This window comes from Phocoena sinus, chromosome 2 (assembly GCF_008692025.1).
Source record: "Phocoena sinus isolate mPhoSin1 chromosome 2, mPhoSin1.pri, whole genome shotgun sequence".
Lineage (NCBI taxonomy): Eukaryota > Metazoa > Chordata > Mammalia > Artiodactyla > Phocoenidae > Phocoena > Phocoena sinus.
In genome coordinates this window covers 45,364,950-45,386,233 of record NC_045764.1, presented here as the reverse complement: position 1 = coordinate 45,386,233, position 21,284 = coordinate 45,364,950, and the positions used below count along the sequence as shown (strand labels likewise).

The following is a 21,284-nucleotide window of genomic DNA, read 5'->3' as shown; positions in this document are numbered from 1 at the left end:
TGGACTTGAGGACATGGGGAGGGGGAAGGGTAAGGTGGGACAAAGTGAGAGAGTGGCATGGATATACGTACACTACCAAATGTAAAATAGATAGCTAGTGGGAAGTAGCTGCATAGCACAGGGAGATTAGCTCGGTGCTTTGTGTCCAGCTAGAGGGGTGGGATAGGGAGGTTGTGAAGGTGATGCAAGAGGGAGGAGATATGGGGGTATATGTATACATATAGCTGATTCACTTTATTATACAGCAGAAACTAACACATGATTGTAAAGCAATTATACTCCAATAAAGATGTTAAAAAAAACCCAAAACTTCACCTGTGCAGGCACACTTTATTTTGTGCTTCACTTTATTGTGCTTTGCAGATAATGCATTTTTTGCAAATTCAAGTTTTGTAGCCACCGTGGGTCAAGCAAGTCTATTGGTGCCATTTTCTGGACAGCTTGTGCTCACTTCCTGTCCTTGTCTCACATTTTGGTAATTCTCACAATATTTCATACCATTTCAGTATTTTTTTATATGTTATGATGATCTGTGATCAGTGATCTTTGATGTTACTATTGCAAAAAGATCACAACTAGCTGAAGTCTCAGTTGATAGTTAGCATTTTTTAGCAATAAAATTAAGGTATATATGCTTTTTTTAGACATAATGCTATCACACGCTCAATTGACTACTTTTACATGCACTGGGAAACAAAAAAAATATGACTCATTTTATTGCAATATTCATTTTATTGCAATGATTTGGAATGGAACCCGCAGTATCTCTGAGGCGTGCCTGTAAAGCCACTTTATGCTAGTCAATCTATAGTGAAGTATGTATGGTACCTAGTTCAGATGTGGGTTCGGTCATCCCTAATGAATCCTTTAGCTATCTTTGCACACAGCTCCTCTTCAAGATCTCCTCCAGGTTATGTGTAGATCCGGAGTTGGCATACTTTTATTGTAAAGGGCAAAATAGTAAATATGTTCAGCTTTGCAGGCCATGCAGTCTCTCTCACAACCACTCAACTCTTCCAGTGCAATGTGAAATCAACCACAGACAATATGTAAATGAATGGCTATGGCTGTGTTCCAATAAAACTTTATCTACAAAAGATAAGCAGCAGATTGTTTGCCAACCCTTGGTATATGATGGGTATTTGTACTAGGTAAGGTGACCAACTCATCCCATTTTGCTCAGGACTGTTTCAGGTTTAGCAATGAAATTCCTATGTTCCATGAAACCCCTCATTCTGAGACAAAGCAGGAAGGTTGGTTAACATGGACTATTAGGTGGGTTCTATTTGTAATTTATAATTAAGTCGAGACGTAGAATACAGCAAATGTGATAAGAATCACTCTTTTTTCCCTAAAAAATGTTTTGGCTAAGCTTATATCTGTCAGCATAAATTTATAAATTACAAGTGCATTCTGTAACCCCCCACATATTATGTACATATGAGGACAGGCACCAGATCACAATTTTCCTTTCTTCCACTTCTGTACAGGGATTTCCCACTTCCTCTCATAGTTAGTCCCATCTTCAGACAAAGCTACAATCTGAGTGTTGGCAAGGTGTCTGAACATCTCAGGAGATAAAAGTGAAGTTATAATAGAATTGTCATTCTTGAACTAATTATAATATTATTGTTCCATGTTAGAGCAAGCCCCAGAGAGTCTGCTGAACTTTGGGGGATAAACAAGAGAGCATCTTCAGCGATTGAGGGAATACAGAGAAAAAGCAACCCCAGAGCACTAATGGACTGTCTCCAGCTATGCTAGTGGGTGTGCCTATTTCTTCTTTAATAGAGATGTCCAGGAGTTTTAGTTGTACTTAGTGAGAGGAACAGGGAAAAATACATCTAGTCTATCTTCCCCAAAGTGGGAATACCCCTTTCCACTGTTTTTATAATTGAAAAATAACTCCTGGTCTAGAGAATAGAAGCCTAATTTGAATCAAAATGTCATGACTCACTGCTTAATTCCCAGACTGGGTTTCCCTTGAGGACAGGTTTTGGAAAAAAAGAGTAAGAAGTACACATATTGGATCTTTTAGGCAACTTTCCTGAAGGTATTTATCAGGGTTATTTTTCCCTTAGGAAAGTGAGATACTCAGACTTTTTGAGGATCACTGGACACTAGCTATATGTTACACCAATTCTTGGGAACTCCATAGAACATGGTTTTCCACTGGTCAGAATATCGTCTTACAGGGGTCAATGGAGGTTTGATCCACAAATGCCTCTCATAGTTCTAGTCGGTCACAAACCCTTTTTGTCATCAATTATCTGGTTCATGAGCATAGAGTTGCTACATATATCCTCTATCCTGGATAAACATGCTTTCTATATTTAATATAAGGTCTATTAAGGTAGGAAGAGCCAAGTTGAGGCTCCTGAAGCTCTCTAGCTACAAAAATAATAATGCAAATGTATTACAATTTCTGTGGAGAAATTCCTACTATAAAAATTCTTGAAAGATACAGGGGTACAGATTTCTGTTTTATTTTTACTTAACTCTCAAAGTTGGCCAGAGTCAGTTGGTCTTGGACTGGTCTTAGAGAATGAAAATTAACCTAAGCTTAGCAGGTGGTGACATCAATCGCATCTACTATTTGGAAGTACTCTTTTTCCAAGAGCAAATCAATAAAAGTCCTCCTATTGAGCCACTGGAATACAGTTTATTTTACCTAGCTAGATACCTTGCATTGTGTCATCACCATCTTAGCTCAGAATTATTTCAACTGTTTGGCACTTGCCACAATTTAATATACAGAGACATGACTCGCTTACCTTCTCATAAGATATCACATAGGTCAAATATATTGGTGACATGAACTCCTAGAATCCGAAGAGAAGCAGGTTCTTTGGTCTTAATAAAACTCATGTATATCATGGAGTAGGAGATTAATTCTGTGAAAATATAACAGCCTTCTATTTCATGGTCAGAGATAGGTCGGAATATTTTTTTTCCAAAGTAAAGGACACATTATTTCACCTTGAACTGTGTACTATTAAGAACATATACTTTATTTGGATGGATATTTAAAGCTAATAATTGAATAATCAGAAAGATTTCTGTAGTTGATTGAAACCCCATGTCCTAAACCCCAGGACCTATGAATGTGACCTTATTTGGAAAAAGGGTCTTTGTAGATGTAATTAAGTCAAGGATCTTGAGATGAGATCATCCTGGATTTAGGGCATGCCCTAAATCTGAGGACAGTGTCCTTATGAGAAAAGGGAAAGATATAAGCAGACACAGAGGGGAAAGCAGCGTGAAGACAGAAGCAGATATTGGAGTGATATATCTACAAACCAAGGAATGCCCAGGATTGCTGCGACCACCAGAAGCTAGAGAAAAGCATGGAGTGGATTCTCCCTCAGAGCCTCCAGGAGGAACCAACCCTGCTGACACTTTGATTTTTGACTCTGGCCTCCAGAAATGGGAGGGAATAAATTCCTATTGTCAAGCAACCAAGGTTGTGGTAACTTGTTACAACAGCTGTAGGAAACTAATACAATGTCCCAATCTGAATTGGGCCCAGAACAAAAGAAGTTTCCCTAGACAGTCCAGATTGTAGTTTAATCAGATCCAGTGGATGGTACTTAAAAGTTTGGAAGTAGATCAAGGTATTATATGAGACTATGACAATCTCCAGTAGGGGAATCTCAGACCACTGGGGTTTTGTAGAGTTATTCTTCAGCAAGAAGCTATTCTCCTTTACAGAAAGAGCTTTTGTTTTGCTATCGAGCCTTGATAAAAATTTATCTGGTTATACAAAACCAGCTGACCATAGGCCCTGAGTTACTCATTAGGATCTGTGTGTTTATTCCACTTAGCAAAACAGCGTCATGTAGAATTACACAAAGGTTAGGTCTCAGCAGGCCCTGAAGGCACAGTTAAGTTGTATCAGGATATGACTCACATCTCTCATATACCTACTTTTGCCATACCATATTAAGCCAAATTCTCAATTGGTCAATGTTTAGGCCAAAAGAGTAAGTGACTTCTTCAATGTGCAGAAGCTGCTAAACACTCCCATCCAAAGCTGTGTCATAGAGATGAAAACAAATCCTGATTCAGCACAGCCTAAAGTGACAGGAGAAAGCACACATTCTCCTGAGACACAGAAAAAGGAGCCCATGATTTTGTTTTTGCTTGTAAACTGGATTACAGTGAGGGTGCCAGCACAATGCTGAAAAAAATTCAACCAACAGCACAGAAAAATATAGAACATCAGAGAGTATAAGTGAAGAATGTCATGAGAGAAAAAGATCAAAGGGAGGAAGGAAAGGATAAAGAAGGCTTGAGAAGAATGTGAGAGGTCCCAATGGGAGAAAAAATAAAAATGACATTCTATGTACCTCAACATAATACAGACCATATATGACAAGCCCACAGCTAACATCATACTCAGTGATGAAAAACTGAAATCTTTTCCTCTAAGATAGAAACAAGACAAGGATGCCCCCTTTCACCACCTTTATTTGACATAGTATTGAACACAGTATTAGAAGTCCTAGCCAGAGCAATTAGGCAAGAAAAAGAAATAAGAGGCATCCAAATCAGAAAGGCAGAAGTAAAATTGTCATTATTTGCAGATGACATCACAAATAGAAAACTCTAAAGACTCTACCAAAAGACTATTAGAACTAATAAACAAATTCAGTAAATGTGGAGGATACAAAATCAATATGCAAAAATCTGTTGCATTTCTATACAATAACAGCCAGCTATCAGAAAGAGAAATTAAGAAAATGATCTCATTTATAATTGCAGCTCAGTTAACTCATTCCAGGTGGCTTTCTTGGGGGAATGCCTGATAATTTTTCTGAAGGAATTCCTGGAGTAGAAGGGGGCATGGTAGAAATGATAGGAGTGTCTAGGCTTAATAAAAATCTTAGTGATGCTGAAGTTCTTAAAGCTATGCCAGCTCCAGAAGTTATGAAGACCTTCCAGGATATGGCCCAGAACCTTACAGAGAAATTGAAATAACAAAATAATCCAATGATTACCATAATGTATAACATTGGTATTCCCACCAGATCTCCTTAGTTCCTTTAATTCTACGGTTTGGAGTCAGGGCTTTAAGGAGATTTTGCTCTCAATAACCAGCACCTGTAGCTCTTTTTTCAACAGACTGTCCTTGGTAGGTTCTGGGAATTTCCTTGCCTCTAAGCCAATGACTGATGAATTTGGGAGTTGGAAAGCTCTATGACCCTTGCCTTGGGTCAAGCCAGTGCTGAGGTGCAAAGTGCACCCCAGAGATCTCCTTTGGGATAAACTGAACTGATTCTCTGTAACACTTTGCCTGAAACCATGTCCTTATTTGGCTTCCTCCCCTTCCTTTTCCTGCTTTCATCACTTTTCCACAAGTTTTCCCTTGGAATTACTTCATAAATCTCCTGTACTATGCTGACTTAGAGTCATATTTTGGGGTGGTTGACCTAAGACACTTATCAGTATGTTCAGTAAATGGCCAGTTAAATTTGGAAGTCAAGCCTAATGCCCTTAATCAAATAAAGCTATTGCTGAAAGAAAAACAACCCTGATCACTTAAATTAAGTTCAGAATAATACAAACAGCAAATATTTGGCCTTCTAATCAAGTAAGTTGGGAGACTTTGAAGATGATCCTTACAGCCTGCCCCAAAGCTGCAGGAACATTTTAAAACTGATTTGCCATTGGGCTTTTCAAGTATGCTTTCTTAATAAGAATTATAAAATTTATACAATTATGATATGTGAAAAATATTTAAAACACCAATGAATGCAGATGGTAATTCACAAATTTTTTTCTTTACTAATGATTTTGTTTGTTTCTTTAAATTGGTTGCTGTATGAGTTTTCTAGGGCTATCATAACAAAGTACCACCGAGTGGGTGGATTAAACAATAGAAATTTATTTTTTCATAGTTCTGGAGGCTGGAAGTCCAAGGCCAAGCTATCAACAGGTTTGACTTTTTCTAAGGCTCCTCTCCTTGGCTTGCAGGTAGCTGTCTTCTCACTGTGCCGGCAAGTCCTTGGTGTTTCTTTGTGTGTTCAAATTTCCTCTTCTTATAAGGACATCAGTCATATTGTATTAGGCCCACCCTAACTGCTTCATTTTAGCTTACTCACTCTTTAAAAGGCCTTATCTCCAAATACATTCACATTCTGAGGTATTGGGGGTTAGGACTTCAACATAAGAATGAGGGGCACAATTTAGTCCATAACCATTGCCTATGGCATAAGAATTAGAGTGTGAAATATTTCTTGTTCTACTTTGAATAGAAAATGGTTTAATCAGAGAGAGGCATCTATTATTCATTATTTACATAGGTAAAGCCAAAGTTTGGCTTAAGGCTATGGAGTTATTTTGATTTGTTATTAAACATTATTTTGTTAAAAATCTTTATTTTGATAATAAACAGTAGGGGCCCCTTGTGTAGGATTTGAGTGGGGATTTAAATTACCTGGTGGGAATACAGCCATCTTTTTATTATTTTATATTACATAAGCCTCCATGAAGAAAGCAGGAATAGGCTGGCTGATAATTAAAATCTTACCATGTGGTAAAGGGTATCACTTTATAGTTATACAGTAGGGTTGATTTACTATCAAGTAATATCATCTCTGTTTCTATCCAAAATATAACTGAAGCATTTTTAAAAAAAGAACAAGAAAGTTAGTGAGAAACAGTTGAAAGACTGCTGTAACTCTACACATGCAGGACCACCAGGCGCTAAAATACTCACGTATGACATTTTGGGTCGCCCCAATGATTAAGCACCCCGCAGTTACCTAAGTGTGGCAGAAAGCAAAGAAGACGTGGAGTAGTGGGCTGTGGTGTGGTAAGCCATCAATATTACCTACAGTCCAGACCTGTTGCAAAGAAAATGACTAGAGCCATTACCCAGAATTTCCTTCCTCATTGTTCCACATAAATGTTTTAACTAACTTCCTTATTTTTCTGTTTCCACCAACATTGCGTATGCATTTGTAATGTCAACTGAAAAAAAACCGCACAACCTAAGAGTTGAGAATTATGTTCTATTTGGTGGAGAAAAGTGAGGACTTAAGTCTGTGTCAGTCTGAAGAGGTAAGGGAGGAGCCAGGATATATAGGACTTTTTGCAACAAAAACCAAGTAGTCAGATCACCAAAAGGTTACTGTTAATTAAAGAAAACCAGACATCTCAAGTCAATGAATTTAGCACTTTTCTGTGCATGGGAAGATACAATAGTCTGGGCTCATTGAAATCATTCCTTTGATATGCACCTCAGCTATATGGGGCCAGTATCCTGTGTTTTTCCCATCCTGAGTCTCTTCAGGGTGCACCATTAAGGAGTGGCTACAGTGGCTGATGGCTTGATGGCAGGCATCCTGTTTCTATCCTGAGTTCCTTCAGGGTGCACCGTCAGGCCACTGTAATGCGATGGCTTGATGACTGCAACATCTTTTGTTTACTGATGTGGCAGGCAACATTTTTTCACTCACAGTAATTATTTTGTGGTTTTTCAATGTATCAGAATAAAATTGCTACAAAACCAAAAAACGAAAACAGGAATAGATGTTGGCCACAGGTCTTGGGAGCTTGATTAAAAAGGAGAGGTTTTACTGCCATGGTCTGGGGAGTAGAATATTTTTCGTTGTAAAAGGGTGAGTTGTTTTTAAGTTAGGCAGAAGCCTTTTGCCTTTGTGCATTTTGTTTTGCTTTTGTTTTTGAAGTGCAGGTCTGGGAAATGGTAAGGCGGGATGTGGTGGATATGTTTCTCTTGTTTTGGCTACTCATGATTGTAAGAACCTTACATTTTGAGGGAATTTCACACTGGGTGTCCTGGTAGGAAACCAAGTATGTCTCAGCTCTGCCTGCCAAAGCAGAAGGGTCAAGTACATTTGAAAGTCATGGCAGTGAGGGAGTGGGCAGGTGATCGAGCTTTAGCCAATAAGATACATGCCACCAGGCTTTTGAATCTTGGCAGCACAGTTGCGGGTTTCAGAGTTTTGAGTTGACAGTACCTGTGGAAGGATAACACTTGTACTGTCAGTTTGCGTGTCCAAGTGGCAGCCGTGCCAGTGGCAGTGGTCTAACCTAACTTCATCCTATGGTTTGAACTTGCATGTATTTTTTTTTTTTTTTTTTTTTTTTTTTTGCGGTATGCGGGCCTCTCACTGTTGTGGCCTCTCCCGCTGTGGAGCACAGGCTCCGGACGCACAGGCTCAGTGGCCGTGGCTCACAGGCCTAGCCGCTCCGCGGCATGTGGGATCTTCTCGGACCGGGGCACAAACCCGTGTCCCCTGCATCGGCAGGCGGACTCTCAACCACTGCGCCACCAGGGAAGCCCCCTGCATGTATTTTTTGAACTCAGTGTTACTTGGTTTAGTCCTTTTCTGAGCCTGGCTATCTGGTCTTCCTATGAATTTTGATAGTTGCTCCAAATCCTTCCAAATACATTGCTGTTTGCATGAGTTAGCTAAATTCTTCTGCTATGGTTTCTAGCAATATATTTGACTAATAAACTCTCTTTTAACATTCATTCTCTCATCTTTCCCTCCTATTATACCAAGTAGGAATAATTGGCTAATTCTCCCATCCAGGCCTAGAAATCTTTCTTTTCTACCTTTTCTGGAATTTTCTCACTTTGAGTGTCCTCCCTCCCATACACGTTAGCAAGTGTTGATGCTAACCAACACCTCCTGTTGGTGCTTTCCTCTGCCCTTTGGTATAGGGCAGTCTTTTGGCCCACCCTCTGTGTCTTTGACCTCATTCCTCTGTCTTTATCACTTCCTCATCCTTCCTGTTTACACCCATCTCAGGGCTTCTTCTTCCTTATTCACAAACTCCCTTGTTTATTAAATTGTATATCATCTAAAGCACCTGTTCCAAATGTGATGTCTTTGGCTAACTGCAGCCCTTCTCCAAGGCTCAGCCCAAGACTGGCTGTTCCTCTGTCTCAAAACTCCATCCGAAACCATTCTGTCTCATCAAGATATCTCTTTATCTCTGGACCCAACCTCTCTCTTGTGTATTTCAACATAGTTACCATCCTTTCTACAAATATTGATTGTATCATTGTTACCCTAATCCATTTGTACTGAAGTCTCAGAAGCACCTTTGGTACATTCCTAATGCCCACCAAGCTTCACCTTCAACATTTCTCATCTCTATTCCTTCCTTTTCATTTCTCTATCACTTCCTTCTTTCAGACCATCTTCATTTGACATTAGGATAATTTCTAAAACAATTATCTTTCTTTTAATGACCTTTGCTCTAGTTTTTCTTGCACACAGACAATAAAGATTAACGATCAAAAATACAATGAACACAATATGAATATTTAATAATTAGGTACTCATTTACCTTAAGATAAACATTATCCTTTTTCAAATTATCATCATGTTATTCCAGCATGAATTACTTTGTGAGAAGCTGATCGCTAAGCACCAAGTGTGAATTGATTCTCTCTCTGATACTATTGGGCATAGTTGAGGGATTTTTTGGAAGTCAAAATTTTGTTCTATAGAGAACTTTGTCTTATTCAGAGTCAATGGCTAAGACATGCCCCCATAGCTATGCAGCTGGAGTTTAGGATTGGAAAGGACCTTAAAGATTATTTAGGTCAATTGCCTCAATAAGTAAGAAAACTGAAACATAAAAATGGTAAAGTCATTTGTCAAAAGCAGAGCTACGGGAGGAGGCAGGGAGGGACGCGAGCGGCGCGCCGCGGCGGGCTGGGCGCTCGGAGGCCGTGGAGCCCGGCGCGGAGCCCAAAGTTTGCGCGCAGCCTCCGGGCGGCGGCGCGCGGGGGCCGGGACAGCCCTGCGCGCCGCCCTCGCCCCGCTGGCGCCGCCCAGCCGCGCCGAGGGTCGCGGGCGGCCGGGTGGAGGCGGCCGGGAGCGGCGCTGCGGCAGCTTTGGGGTTGGGCACCATGCTGAGCCCGAGGAGGGGGCTGCTGGGGACGACGGCCCCGTGACCGTGACCGGCCGCCGCTTCTCACCTGGGTCCTCTCGGTCCAGCCAGGCGGCCACCAGACACCCAGAACCCCAGAAAATCCCCGACAGGTGCCGCGGCCCAGTCCACGCGATTTGAAGACGGCAGGAAGGAACCGATGGCTTTAGCGGTCGGCCCAGATTCCTTTCTGCACCATCCATACTACCAGGACCAGGTGGAGCAGACATCTCCTCACCGTCCTGGAAATCTGGCAGGACCCGGCTTCCCAGCGCCGCCTCACCGGCTGGCGAATCACCAAGGCGTCTGCAGCAGGAGGACCAGCAGTTGAGGACGTCATCTCCGCCGGCCATCCCCGACCCCTTCCCCGAGCTCTGCGGCCCCGGGAGCCCCCCCACCCCTCACCCCTGCGCTCACGCCGGGCTCCTTACCTCCTGGCCCGGCTGCTGCAAAGCAGGATGTTAAAGTCTTTAGCGAAGAGGGGACGAGCAAAGTGGTGGAGATTCTGGCGGACACGACAGCCAGGGACCTGTGCCAGTTGCTGGTTTACAGAAGTCACTGTGTGGACGACAACAGCTGGACTCTGGTGGAGCACCACCCACACCTGGGATCAGAAAGGTGCTTGGAAGACCATGAGCTTGTGGTCCAGGTAGAGAGCAGCATGGCAAGTGAAAGTAAAGTTTTATTCAGGAAGAATTATGCAAAATACGAATTTAAAAAAAATACCACGAATTTCTTCTCAGAACAGATGGTTACCTGGTGACAGCAGTCAAATGGCAGTCAGACCCAGCTTTTGCAGAATTTTTTAAACTCCAGTAGTTGTCCTGAGATTCAAGGGTTTTTGCACGTGAAGGAGCTGGCAAGGAAGTCGTGGAAGAAGCTGTACGTGTGTTTGCGGCGATCCGGCCTCTATTGCTCCACAAAGGGAGCAGCTTCAAAGGAGCCCAGACACTTGCAGCTGCTGGCCGACTTGGAGGGCAGCCGCATCTTCTCCCTGATGGGTGGCAGGAAGCAGTACGGTGCCCCCACAGACTACGGCTTCTGCATAAAGCCAAACAGAGTCAGGAACGAGGCCAAGGAGCTGCAGTTGCTCTGTGCCGAGGACGAGCAGAGCGGACGTGCTGGATGACGGCCTTCAGGCTCCTCAAGTATGGAATGCTCCTTTACCAGAACTACAGAATCCCTCATCAGAGGAAGGCCGTGCTGTCCCCCTTCTCAACTCCAGTGCACAGTGTCTCTGATAACTCCCTTGTGACCATGGATGTTTCTGGGCAAACGGGAAGAGTGATCGAGAATCCGGCTGAGGCTCAGAGTGCAGCCCTGGAAGAAGGCCACGCCTGGAGGAAGCGAAGCAGGCGGATGAATATCCTCGAGAGCCAAAGCCCCCTCCACCCTTCCAGCCTAAGTACAGTGATTCACAGGACGCAGCACTGGTTTCACGGCAGGATCTCCAGGGAGGAGTCACACCGGATCGTTAAGCAGCAGGGGCTCGTGGGTGGGCTTTTTCTCCTCCGTGGCAGCCAGAGTAATCCAAAGGCATTTGTTGGGCTTCCCTGGTGGCGCAGTGGTTGAGAGTCCGCTTGCCGACATAGGGGACACAGGTTCGTGCCCCGGTCCAGGAAGATCCCACATGCTGCGGAGTGGCTGGGCCCGTGAGCCATGGCCGCTGAGCCTGCGCGTCCGGAGCCTGTGCTCTGCAACGGGAGAGGCCACAGCAGTGAGAGGCCCGTGTACCTCAAAAAACAAACAAAAAAAAAAAACACAAAGGCATTTGTCCTCACATTGTGTCATCATCAGAAAATTAAAAATGTCCAGATCTTACCTTGCGAGGATGACGGGCAGACTTTCTTCAGGCTTGACGACGGGAACACCAAATTCTCTGACCTGATCCAGCTTGTTGACTTTTACCAGCTGCACAAAGGGGTCCTGCCTTGCAGACTGAAGCACCACTGCATCGGCATAGCCTTATGACCTCAGGTCTACCCTGGCTGCAGGCTGGAGGACGCTGACACTGGAGTGAAGAGGTCTGTGCATCATTCAGAACACACGTCTGTCTGCACCTTGGGGCTCGAAGCAAGATGGGTGTGTTCGGCGCTGACCGACCACGATCGACTGGTTTGTTGGACTTGACGATGATTTGCTGCTGCAGGTCCAGCAGGGCCGCGCCCCTCTCTCTGGCCTCATCGGGGAGGTTGGAAGACAGCAGACTCGAGAATAAACTGGAATGATGTTCTTGGCTGGGCCATGGAGGAACACAAGCTGGAGAGAAGTGATTGGAAATGAACTCTCGCCCTGGAATAACCTTGACAATTAAAACTGATATGTTAAAAAAAAAGCAGAGCTAAAATTTAACTCCCCACCAGTTGCCTCCCATTCCTTTATTTATTTTTATTGTCTAAATTGTGTTTTAAAAACACATAACATAAAACTACTTTTTTGTCTGTTTCTCTTTTTTCTGTTTTTTGATTCTATTTGTTTATTTTTAATTGAATGAAGGATTCTTTAGGTTCTATAGTGCTTTACAATTTTCAAAAGTCTCACACACATGATTTCATATAGTCCCATAATAATCCTTCTTTTTTCCCCCTACCCCTATATTGCCCCTTCCCCCTTCCCTCTCCCCACTGGTAACCACTAGTTTGTTCTCTATGTCTGTGAGTCTGCTTTTTTTTTGTTTTATTCACTAGTTGGTTGTATTTTTTAGATTCCACATATAAGTGATATCATACAGTATTTGTCTTTCTCTACCTGACTTATTATACCTAGTATAATGCCCTCCAAGTCCACGCATGTTGCCAAAAATGGTAAAATTTCATTCTTTTTATGGCTGAGTAGTATTCCATTGTATATGTATATACATATATATGTGATATGTACATACATATATATGTGATACATATATGTGATATATATATATATGTATATATATCACATCATCTTTATCCATTCATCAGTTGATGGACACTTAGGTTGCTTCCTTACCCTGGCAATTATAAATAATGCTGCTATAAACATTGTGGTGTATGTATCTTTCCAAATTAGTGGTTTTGTTTCTTTCAGATATATACACAGGAGTGGAATTCCTGGGTCATATGGTATTCTATTTTTAGATTTTTGAGAAAACTCCATACTGTTTTCCACAGTGACTGTACCAATTTACATTCTCACCAACAGTGTACGAGGATTCTCTTTTCTCCACATCCTACCAACATTTGTTATTTGTGTTTTATTTTAAGATAGCCATTCTGACTGGTGTGAGGTAATATCTCATTGTGGTTTTGATTTGCATTTCCCTGATGAGTAGCGATATTGAACATCTTTTCACATGCCTGTTGTCCATCTGCATTTCCTTTTTTGGAAAAACATCCATTCAATTCTTCTGCCCACTTTTTATCAGGTTGTTTGGGGTTTTTTTGATGTTGAGTTGTATGAGCCATTTATATATGTTGGATATTAACCCCTTAACCATCAAATCATTTGCAAAGATTTTCTCCCATTCAGTAAGTTGTTTCCTTTGCTGTGCAAAAGCTTTTAAGTTTAATTTGTTCCCATTTGTTTAGTTTTGCTTTTATTTCCTTTACTTGGATCCAGAGAGATATTGCTGTGATTTATGTCAAAGAGTGTTCTGCCTATGTTTACCTCTAGTTTTATAGTACCTAGTCTTACATTTAGGTATTTAATCAATTTTTAGCTTATTTTTGCATATGGTGTTAAAGAATGTTCTAGTTTCATTCTTTTACATGTGATTGTCCAGTTTTCCTGGCACCATTTATTGAGAAGACTGTCTTTTCCCCATTGTATGTTCTTGCTTCCTTTGTCATAGATTAATTGAGCATAAATATGTGGGTTTATTTCTGGGCTCTCTATTCTGTTCCATTGATCTATGTGTCTGTTTTTTTTTTTTTTTTTTTTGCCAATACCATATTGTTTTGATTACTGTAGCTTTGTAGTATACACTGAAGTCAGGGAGCGAGTGATTCTTCCAGCTTTGTTCTTCTTTCTCAAGGTTGTTTTGGCTATTTGGGGTCTTTTGGGTTTCTATACAAATTTTTAAATTATTTGTTCTAGTCCTTTGAAAAGTGTCATTGGTATTTTGATAAGGATTACATTAATCTGTAGATTGCCTTGGGTAGTATAGTCATTTTGACAAATGTTTCTTCCAATCCAAGAACACGGTATATCTTTCCATGTTTGTGTAGTCTTCAATTTCTTTCATCAGTGTCTTATAGCTTTCCAAGTACAGGTCTTTTGCCTCCTTAGGTAGGTTTATTCCTAGGCATTTTATTCTTTTTGATGCAATGGTAAATGGGATTGTTTCCTTAATTTCTCTTTCTGCTAGTGTTGTTAATGTATAGAAATGCAACAGATTTCTGTGTATTAATCTTGTATCCTGCAACTTTACTGCATTCATTGATGAGCTCTAGTAGTTTTCTGGTGGCATCTTTAGGATTCTCTATGTATATAGTATTATGTCATCTGCAAACAGTGACTGTTTTACTTCTTCCTTTCCAGTTTGGGTTTATTTTATTTGTTTTTCTCCTCTGATTGCTGTGGCTAGGATTTCCAAAACTGTTGAATAAAAGTGGTGAGAGTGGACATCCCTGTCTTGTTCCTGATCTTAGAGAAAATGCTTTCAGCTTTTCACCATTGATTATGATGTTATCTGTGGGTTTGTCATATATGGCCTTTATTACATTGAGGTATGTTCCTTCTGTGCCCACTTTCTGGAGAGTTTTTATCATAAATGAATATTTAACTTTATCAAAACTTTTTATGCATCTATTGAGATGCTCATATCGTTTTTATTCTTCAATTTGTTGATGTGGTGTATTGAATTGGTTTATTTGTGGATATTGAAAAATCCTTGCATCCCTGGGATAAATTCTACTTGATCATGGTGTATGATCTTTTTAATGTATTGTTGCATTCAATTTGCTAGTATTTTGTTGAGGATTTTTGCAACTATTTTCATCAGTGATATTGGCCTGTAATTTCTTTTTTTGTAGTATCTTTGTCTGATTTTGTTATCCAGTGATGCTTATCTCATAGAATACGTTCAGAAATGTTCCTTCCTCTGCAATTTTTTGGATTATTTTCAGAAGGATAGGTGTTAACTCTTCTCTAAATGTTTGGTAGAATTCACCTGTGAAGCCATCTGGTCCTGGACTTTTGTTTTTTGGGAGTTTTTTAAATTACTGATTCAGTTTCGCTACTGGTTATTGGCCTGTTCACATTTTCTGTTTCTTCCCAGTTCAGTTTTGGGAGATTATACTTTTCTAAGAATTTACCTGTTTCCTCTAGGTTGTCCATTTTATTGGCATATAGTTGTTCATAGTAGTCTCTTATCCTCCTTTGTATTTCTGTGGTATTGGTGGGGACTTCTTTTTAATTTTGATTTTATTGATTTGGGCCCTCTCCCTTTTTTTTTTCTTGATGCATCTGCTAGAGGTTTATCAATTTTCTTTATCTTTTCAAGGAACCAGCTTTTAGTTTTATTGATATTTTCTATTGTTTTTCAGGTCTCTATTTCATTTATTTCTACTCTGATCTTCATGATTTCTTTCCTTGTACTAACGTAGGGTTTTGTTTGTTCTTCTTTCTCTAGTTTCTTTAGGTATAAGATTAGGTTGTTTAAGTTGAAAAACAGCCAGGAGAATAATACTTCCCTGGTTGTTTTAAGAATTGAAAAAGCATATAAAATATCTTCTCAAGCTATTTTACTATAAAGTGATGTTGATCACAAGACCAAATTAAGTCAGAAAAAAATCAACTAAAATGAGTTTGTCATTTGTCTGTAAGCATGGCTGTATGGAAGAAATAGAGGCCAGAATAAAATCAGAAAAAAAGAGAGGGAACGATTCATTTACTCAGCTGTATAAATTTATTTCAAGTAAACTTCTAGGACAGTGCTTTTCAAACTTTAGAATGCATCACCTGAAGGGATTGTTAAAACACAGATATTTATCACCATCCTCTCCACCTTTCTGATTCTATAGTTTGGTGTTGGTGCCAGGATTTTTCATTTCAAAGAAGATGAGAGTAATGTTGAGACTGATGATCATAGTACCACAATTTGGGAACCACTGCCATGACAGTGATTCTCAATGTTGATTGTACCTTGGGATCACCTGGGGAGCCTTAAAAGCTACTGGTGCCTGGGCCCCACCCTCAGAGCTCCCGATTTCATGATCTGAATATCAGGAGTTTTCAAAGTTTCCCAGGTGATTTTAATGTGCAAAAGTTAAAAATAACTTCCCCAGGGAATATCAGTTCTGATATATATTTTAGAAAAGAGGCATTCAATTATTCATACAATAAATATCAATTGAATATTCACTATAACCCCAGCCCTATGCTAGGTGCTTGGGATACAGACACAAATAAGGCAGGGAGAAATACTGCCACCATGATACCTAATGGAACCACCAGCTATCAATGAACGTACGCACAGACAGTTGCTAAGGACTGTATGTGGAGGGCAATGAGGTTTAAGTGAGAAAAGGCTTAAGAACCGAACTTAGTTTTGAAGAATGAGCATGTTCTATGGGCAGAGAACAGGGGTAAGAACATTTCAAGGAGATTCCTGGTTTGGGAATGGACACTGTGTTCACAGGTGTACTCAGGTAGCCAGAGCCTGGCATAAGTGGTGGGTAAGGAAGTAGGGGAAGTGGTCTAGAATCAAGTTTACACGCTCAGACTTCATTCTATGGGCCTTGGAGAGGTATCTGAAGATTCTAGGAAGAAAGTTATACAAATAGATTTGATCACCAGCTACATCAAGAGGTTGGAAGATCTACCTGAGAAATATATTCCAGATAGAATAATCTCTAGTTTGAGATTATATCTAGAATATTCTCCAGATAGACATAATCAAGACACCAGAACATCCTAGAAAAATAGAATAATCAAGGCACCGCTTCCTTCTCTTTAGCTAACGTCCAAATTTCTGATTTGACTTTTGAAGGAAAAGAAGGATAGTTTTGTTTCCCTTCCAAGTCTACCTGTTTTGGACTTTGAAAATATGGGTAGAAAAAGAGTTAATGGGGAGAAAGAAGACACCAGAAAACAGGAAAAGAGAGGGAAATGGGACAGAAATGATACTGATGTTTGAACCAGCACAGAAGTGGTTGATTAAAATTAATGCTGTGAAAACAAGTTTCCCATCAGTTCCTGGTCCTCCTTTGAAACCCGTACCCCAGGACGGCCAAAGGCCATATCCAGTGGCCTGCACTGCCACCTTCAGGCAGAAGTGCTGAAACAGTGACAGTGACTCCGCCTGAATTTTATCCTTGGCTTTGGACATAACCAGAATATGCCTCGTATCCCATCTGCTTGACCTCAAGGTGGGCCATCATATTATTTCTTAGTTCTTTATATGTCCATCTAGCTTTGAAATGACTATTTTTCATGAATCTTAAAAGGTACTTCTTTCCCCTACATTTTTACGTTTCTGAAATCAGAATGTGTCTTGGAATTGTCAGTTTAATTGGCAGATTTATTTTCCTTTGTGATACATGAAGGTGCATCTTACAATTGATGTCATCTTATACTTGGAGAAATATGGCAATATTTAGTTTGCATATATCAGAGTTGAGGCCAGGTGGAAAAGATGTGGTTTTCTGAGTGTGAAAGATCTGCTGTCACCTTGAATCTCTAATATTTCCTCTTTCTTAAGTTCTGTATCTCTACTATTTACTAGTTATTGGATTTTTGGCAAGTTAATTATCTCTCTGAGTCTCGATTTCTTCATCCTTAATATTATGTATCTTATATGGTTTTGTGAGAATTAAATGAAATAGTATATACAGTCCTTGAATGGTTTCTACCTAGTACATTAAAGTACTCAATAAATAACTATTATCATTTCCAAATTAAATTCTCAAAAACCAATAACTGCTCCTGCTACTATTGAAAAGTATCCAGACAAAAACACTGTTCATTCTCAGAATGTGCTATTGAATCCCAAATGCAATCTGTGCGGTTTAATCCTTGGAATTTATGAGAACTACTGCTGAGCAGCTTGCTTTATGTTGATAACAAAAGGCATGAGAGTGCAGATGGAGTCTATGGGGGCATTCATTTTAAATGCACCGATTTGGATGTTTAAAGTCTTAAGCTGAACTTGGCTATCTTTGCCCACTATAATTCAAAACCTCTTGCCACCAAACTGTGTTTTTCCCTGTGCCCTTAAAAGTAACCCACCTGATTTCTGCTTTATTCTGATAAACCTGGAAGTGCAGAGCCCAGCCTTTTAAGTAAAACTGCTTTTCCAGCATTTAAGGCAGCCGAACATAAATGAAATAGAAATTGACAATGATAGCAGGTAATGCTATCACTGTCTGCTGGATGCTGTTTGTAGCTTTCCCTAGCAATCACAGGATAAAATAAAGCCCTGCATTGGAAGGCAGCTTCTCTAATTGCTGCCACGGGACACAAGCAGCCTGGTCTTGAAGCCTCCGTTAGCTCTGCAGGAGGGCAGCTCTGCGGAGCACCCCGATGGGGACAGAGCTTATAAAGATGTCTTGAAACAGGCTCTCATGTTTGCCAAGTGGCTGCCCCTTGAACTAATATCTCTTCTTTCTTAAATGATATGAAATTGTACAGTTCAGGCTCTTAGCACAAGTCCCAAGGAGAGAGAAGCAGCAATAGAAAGGGGAAGAAATCAAAGCTTTTCGTGGTGGCTGTCCCACTCTTTCTCTTCCTGGTACATCATAGCATTCCCGCAGCTTGTGTTTGGAGGAGGAACTGAAGGGGGAAAGATGGGGATCGTCAAATTCTCCCCCTGCCCAGTCCTGCATCTCTATGTCGACCTGCGTCTATTCCTGGCCATTGTGCAATTTTATATCCACAACTTTTTTTTTTTTTTTTTTTTTTTTTTGGTACGCGGGCCTCTCACTGTTGTGGCCTCTCCCGTTGTGGAGCACAGGCTCCGGACGCGCAGGCTCAGCGGCCATGGCTCACGGGCCCAGCCGCTCCGCGGCATGTGGGATCTTCCCGGCCCAGGGCACGAACCCGTGTCCCCTGCATCGGCAGGCGGACTCTCAACCACTGCGCCACCAGGGAAGCCCCTCCACAACTTTTTAATGTAGGTATTAAGCTCATTTTATACATTGGAGTCTCAGATAGATTAAGAATCTTGCTAGTATGTAATAAAGTCATGGTTTTAATCCAGCTTGATGGGACATCAACACCTGTGTATGTGTGTGTGTGCTTTTTTCCTTAATTGAAGAGTCCTGTCTTACACTTTTCCACTCCAAACAGAAACCACACCTGCATCCATATCCACCCTCCCCTGTAGGCATTTTTGCAGATAGAATACATGTTTATACTATTAAATTAATTATGTTAACATCTGCTAATTTATTTATGCTCTGGAACGGCCTGGTGAGATAAAACCATTGGGCCCATTTATAAATGACCCCAAAGGAGTGAAGAAACTTGTTCAAGGTTAGAGAGATCATACATAGGGAAGCTCATATCCTAGCCCAGATTTTACAGTGACAAGTCCCACATGTCACTAATAAGGCACAACATTCTAATTTTCATGCATAAAAGGAACACACAAACATATAATTTCTAGGAATACCATATTTTGGTGGCCAAAAAGGCTAATATTTTAAGGTTCCTTAAAGGTTTATAATAAGCAAGGATGAATTGGTGAGTGGAGAGAGATGGTGATAATTATTTAATAAACTTTGAAATTCATTTTCACCCAATTTGTGTTCCGATTTAGCAATTTATTTACACCTCTCTGAATGTTTTCCTTCATCTGGATTAAAAATTATGAAAATTTTAATTAAGTACTCCATGAAATTTTGATGGAGCATCTAACAGGTCCCTGAGGTCTTGTGGGACTCTCTTTTCCCACCTGCTATGATAATGAAATCATAGAAACAGCTGGAAAATGTGTTTAATATACTGCCCTGGTCAAGGCTGCTGGGGTATCAGGAGGAGAAAATTTATCATGGCGTTTTTTTGTAGATGTTTATGACAGGGGCAAATCACTATGTTCTTATACTCTCTGAAATACCGATGTGGGCAGTAAAAAATGACATTACCTAATGGCCTCCTACTACCATGTTCTTCAAGGAGAGGCCAAGAGTGTCATGGGAAGAGCTGGAAGAAGGATGGGCAGTCAGAGACCTAGCATTGAATTCCAGTGTGTCCTCTAACTGGGATCGTGAGGTCTGGTACTTTCTCTTCTTGTTGGTAAAGCCAGTCCAATGGTCTTGACATTGTAGAACAGTTGTGAATATGAAATGAGATAATATTTGGGACAAGCTAGAGCATTTATTCTTCAGAACAACCCCACTTACCATCCCCATTATACAGAAGAGGATAGAAGAGGCTCGGGGAGAATAAAGTCTCTGCTAAAGGCCACATGACTCTAAGTACTGGAACAAAAATTAGAGCCTGGACATGGTGGCTTAATGCCCATGCCATTTCCATGCTCCGTGCTAGTTGAAATGCCCCATCCATCCTTTGATATTCTTTGCTCTCTTGGAAAATTCTGATTCCTAATGAGGTCTTCGGAGCAGATTGTCCATCGAGACGTGATGGGTGACCCATGCTGGTTACCCGGCCAAATGCAGTACCCACTGCAACTGAGTACATTGGCATTTGCATTTATGTTTCAGCCTCTCCCGAGTATGGCAAGTGTAAATGACAGCCGCAACCTCAACATCTCTGGCAAAGCTTATAATATCTAGTGGTTGAACCAAAAAACTGAAGACAAGTCCTAGGGGACCCATACTGAGCTCTTCCCTGTATGTTTCCCATAACAGAACTGACGCCGGCTCTTGAAGCATCCACAGTCATCCCACTGGCACTTAACAGGCAGAAATGTGTTACAGACGATGGCAGGAGATAGCTGTTCCATTTGGTTTGAGAAACATTTATCTTTTGTTTGCATTAGATTACATAAATATTCTTAAGTATGAACTAATATTAAGGCAAATTATGCAAATCCTTTGTGGCAGAAGGCAGTGTAATATTACGTAAATAAATATATTTACGTAATGAATTCTATTGTCTAGCATCATATCATCTATTGATCCAGTTATGCACACGTATTTTATATATGGTTGTCTAGTATCATAATCTAATAGACACGTATGCACACAGAGACAGACACAGACACACACACACATAGGTGCCGATGAGGCTTGTTATCTGTTTGACTTATAACAGAACTAGAAACCAAAACAAAATTGTCCTTCCTCTTTCATGAACTGTGTGACTTCCTGGAAATGAGCCTCAGAGGTTTCTGCAGCATAGATAAGCAAAGCAGCAGATCCTGTAAATAAAGGGACTGCTGGAAATTGGGGTCCCCTGAGCAGCATGGACATGGGGCCTGAGTGAGAGTCTGG

At 40.8% G+C, this 21,284-nt stretch overlaps 2 protein-coding genes across 2 annotated transcripts in view; one reads left to right on the top strand and one right to left on the bottom strand.

The window, feature by feature from the left end:
* Positions 1-10,443, bottom strand: part of MCTP2 (multiple C2 and transmembrane domain containing 2) — a 299,372-nt gene extending 288,929 nt beyond the window's left edge. The window contains 2 exon segments of the mRNA XM_032623883.1: positions 9,965-10,221; positions 10,347-10,443. Coding sequence (XP_032479774.1) covers positions 9,965-10,145 — 181 coding nt within the window. The 5' untranslated portion in view covers positions 10,146-10,221; positions 10,347-10,443.
* Positions 10,174-12,250, top strand: LOC116748547 (growth factor receptor-bound protein 10-like; the record flags this gene model as incomplete). Its single annotated transcript, XM_032621690.1, is given in 4 exon segments — positions 10,174-10,320; positions 10,322-11,024; positions 11,027-11,451; positions 11,683-12,250. Coding segments are annotated over 4 exon segments (1,479 nt in total), but the record flags the coding sequence as incomplete, so codon positions are not given.
* Between the last annotated feature and the right edge of the window lie 9,034 nt (positions 12,251-21,284).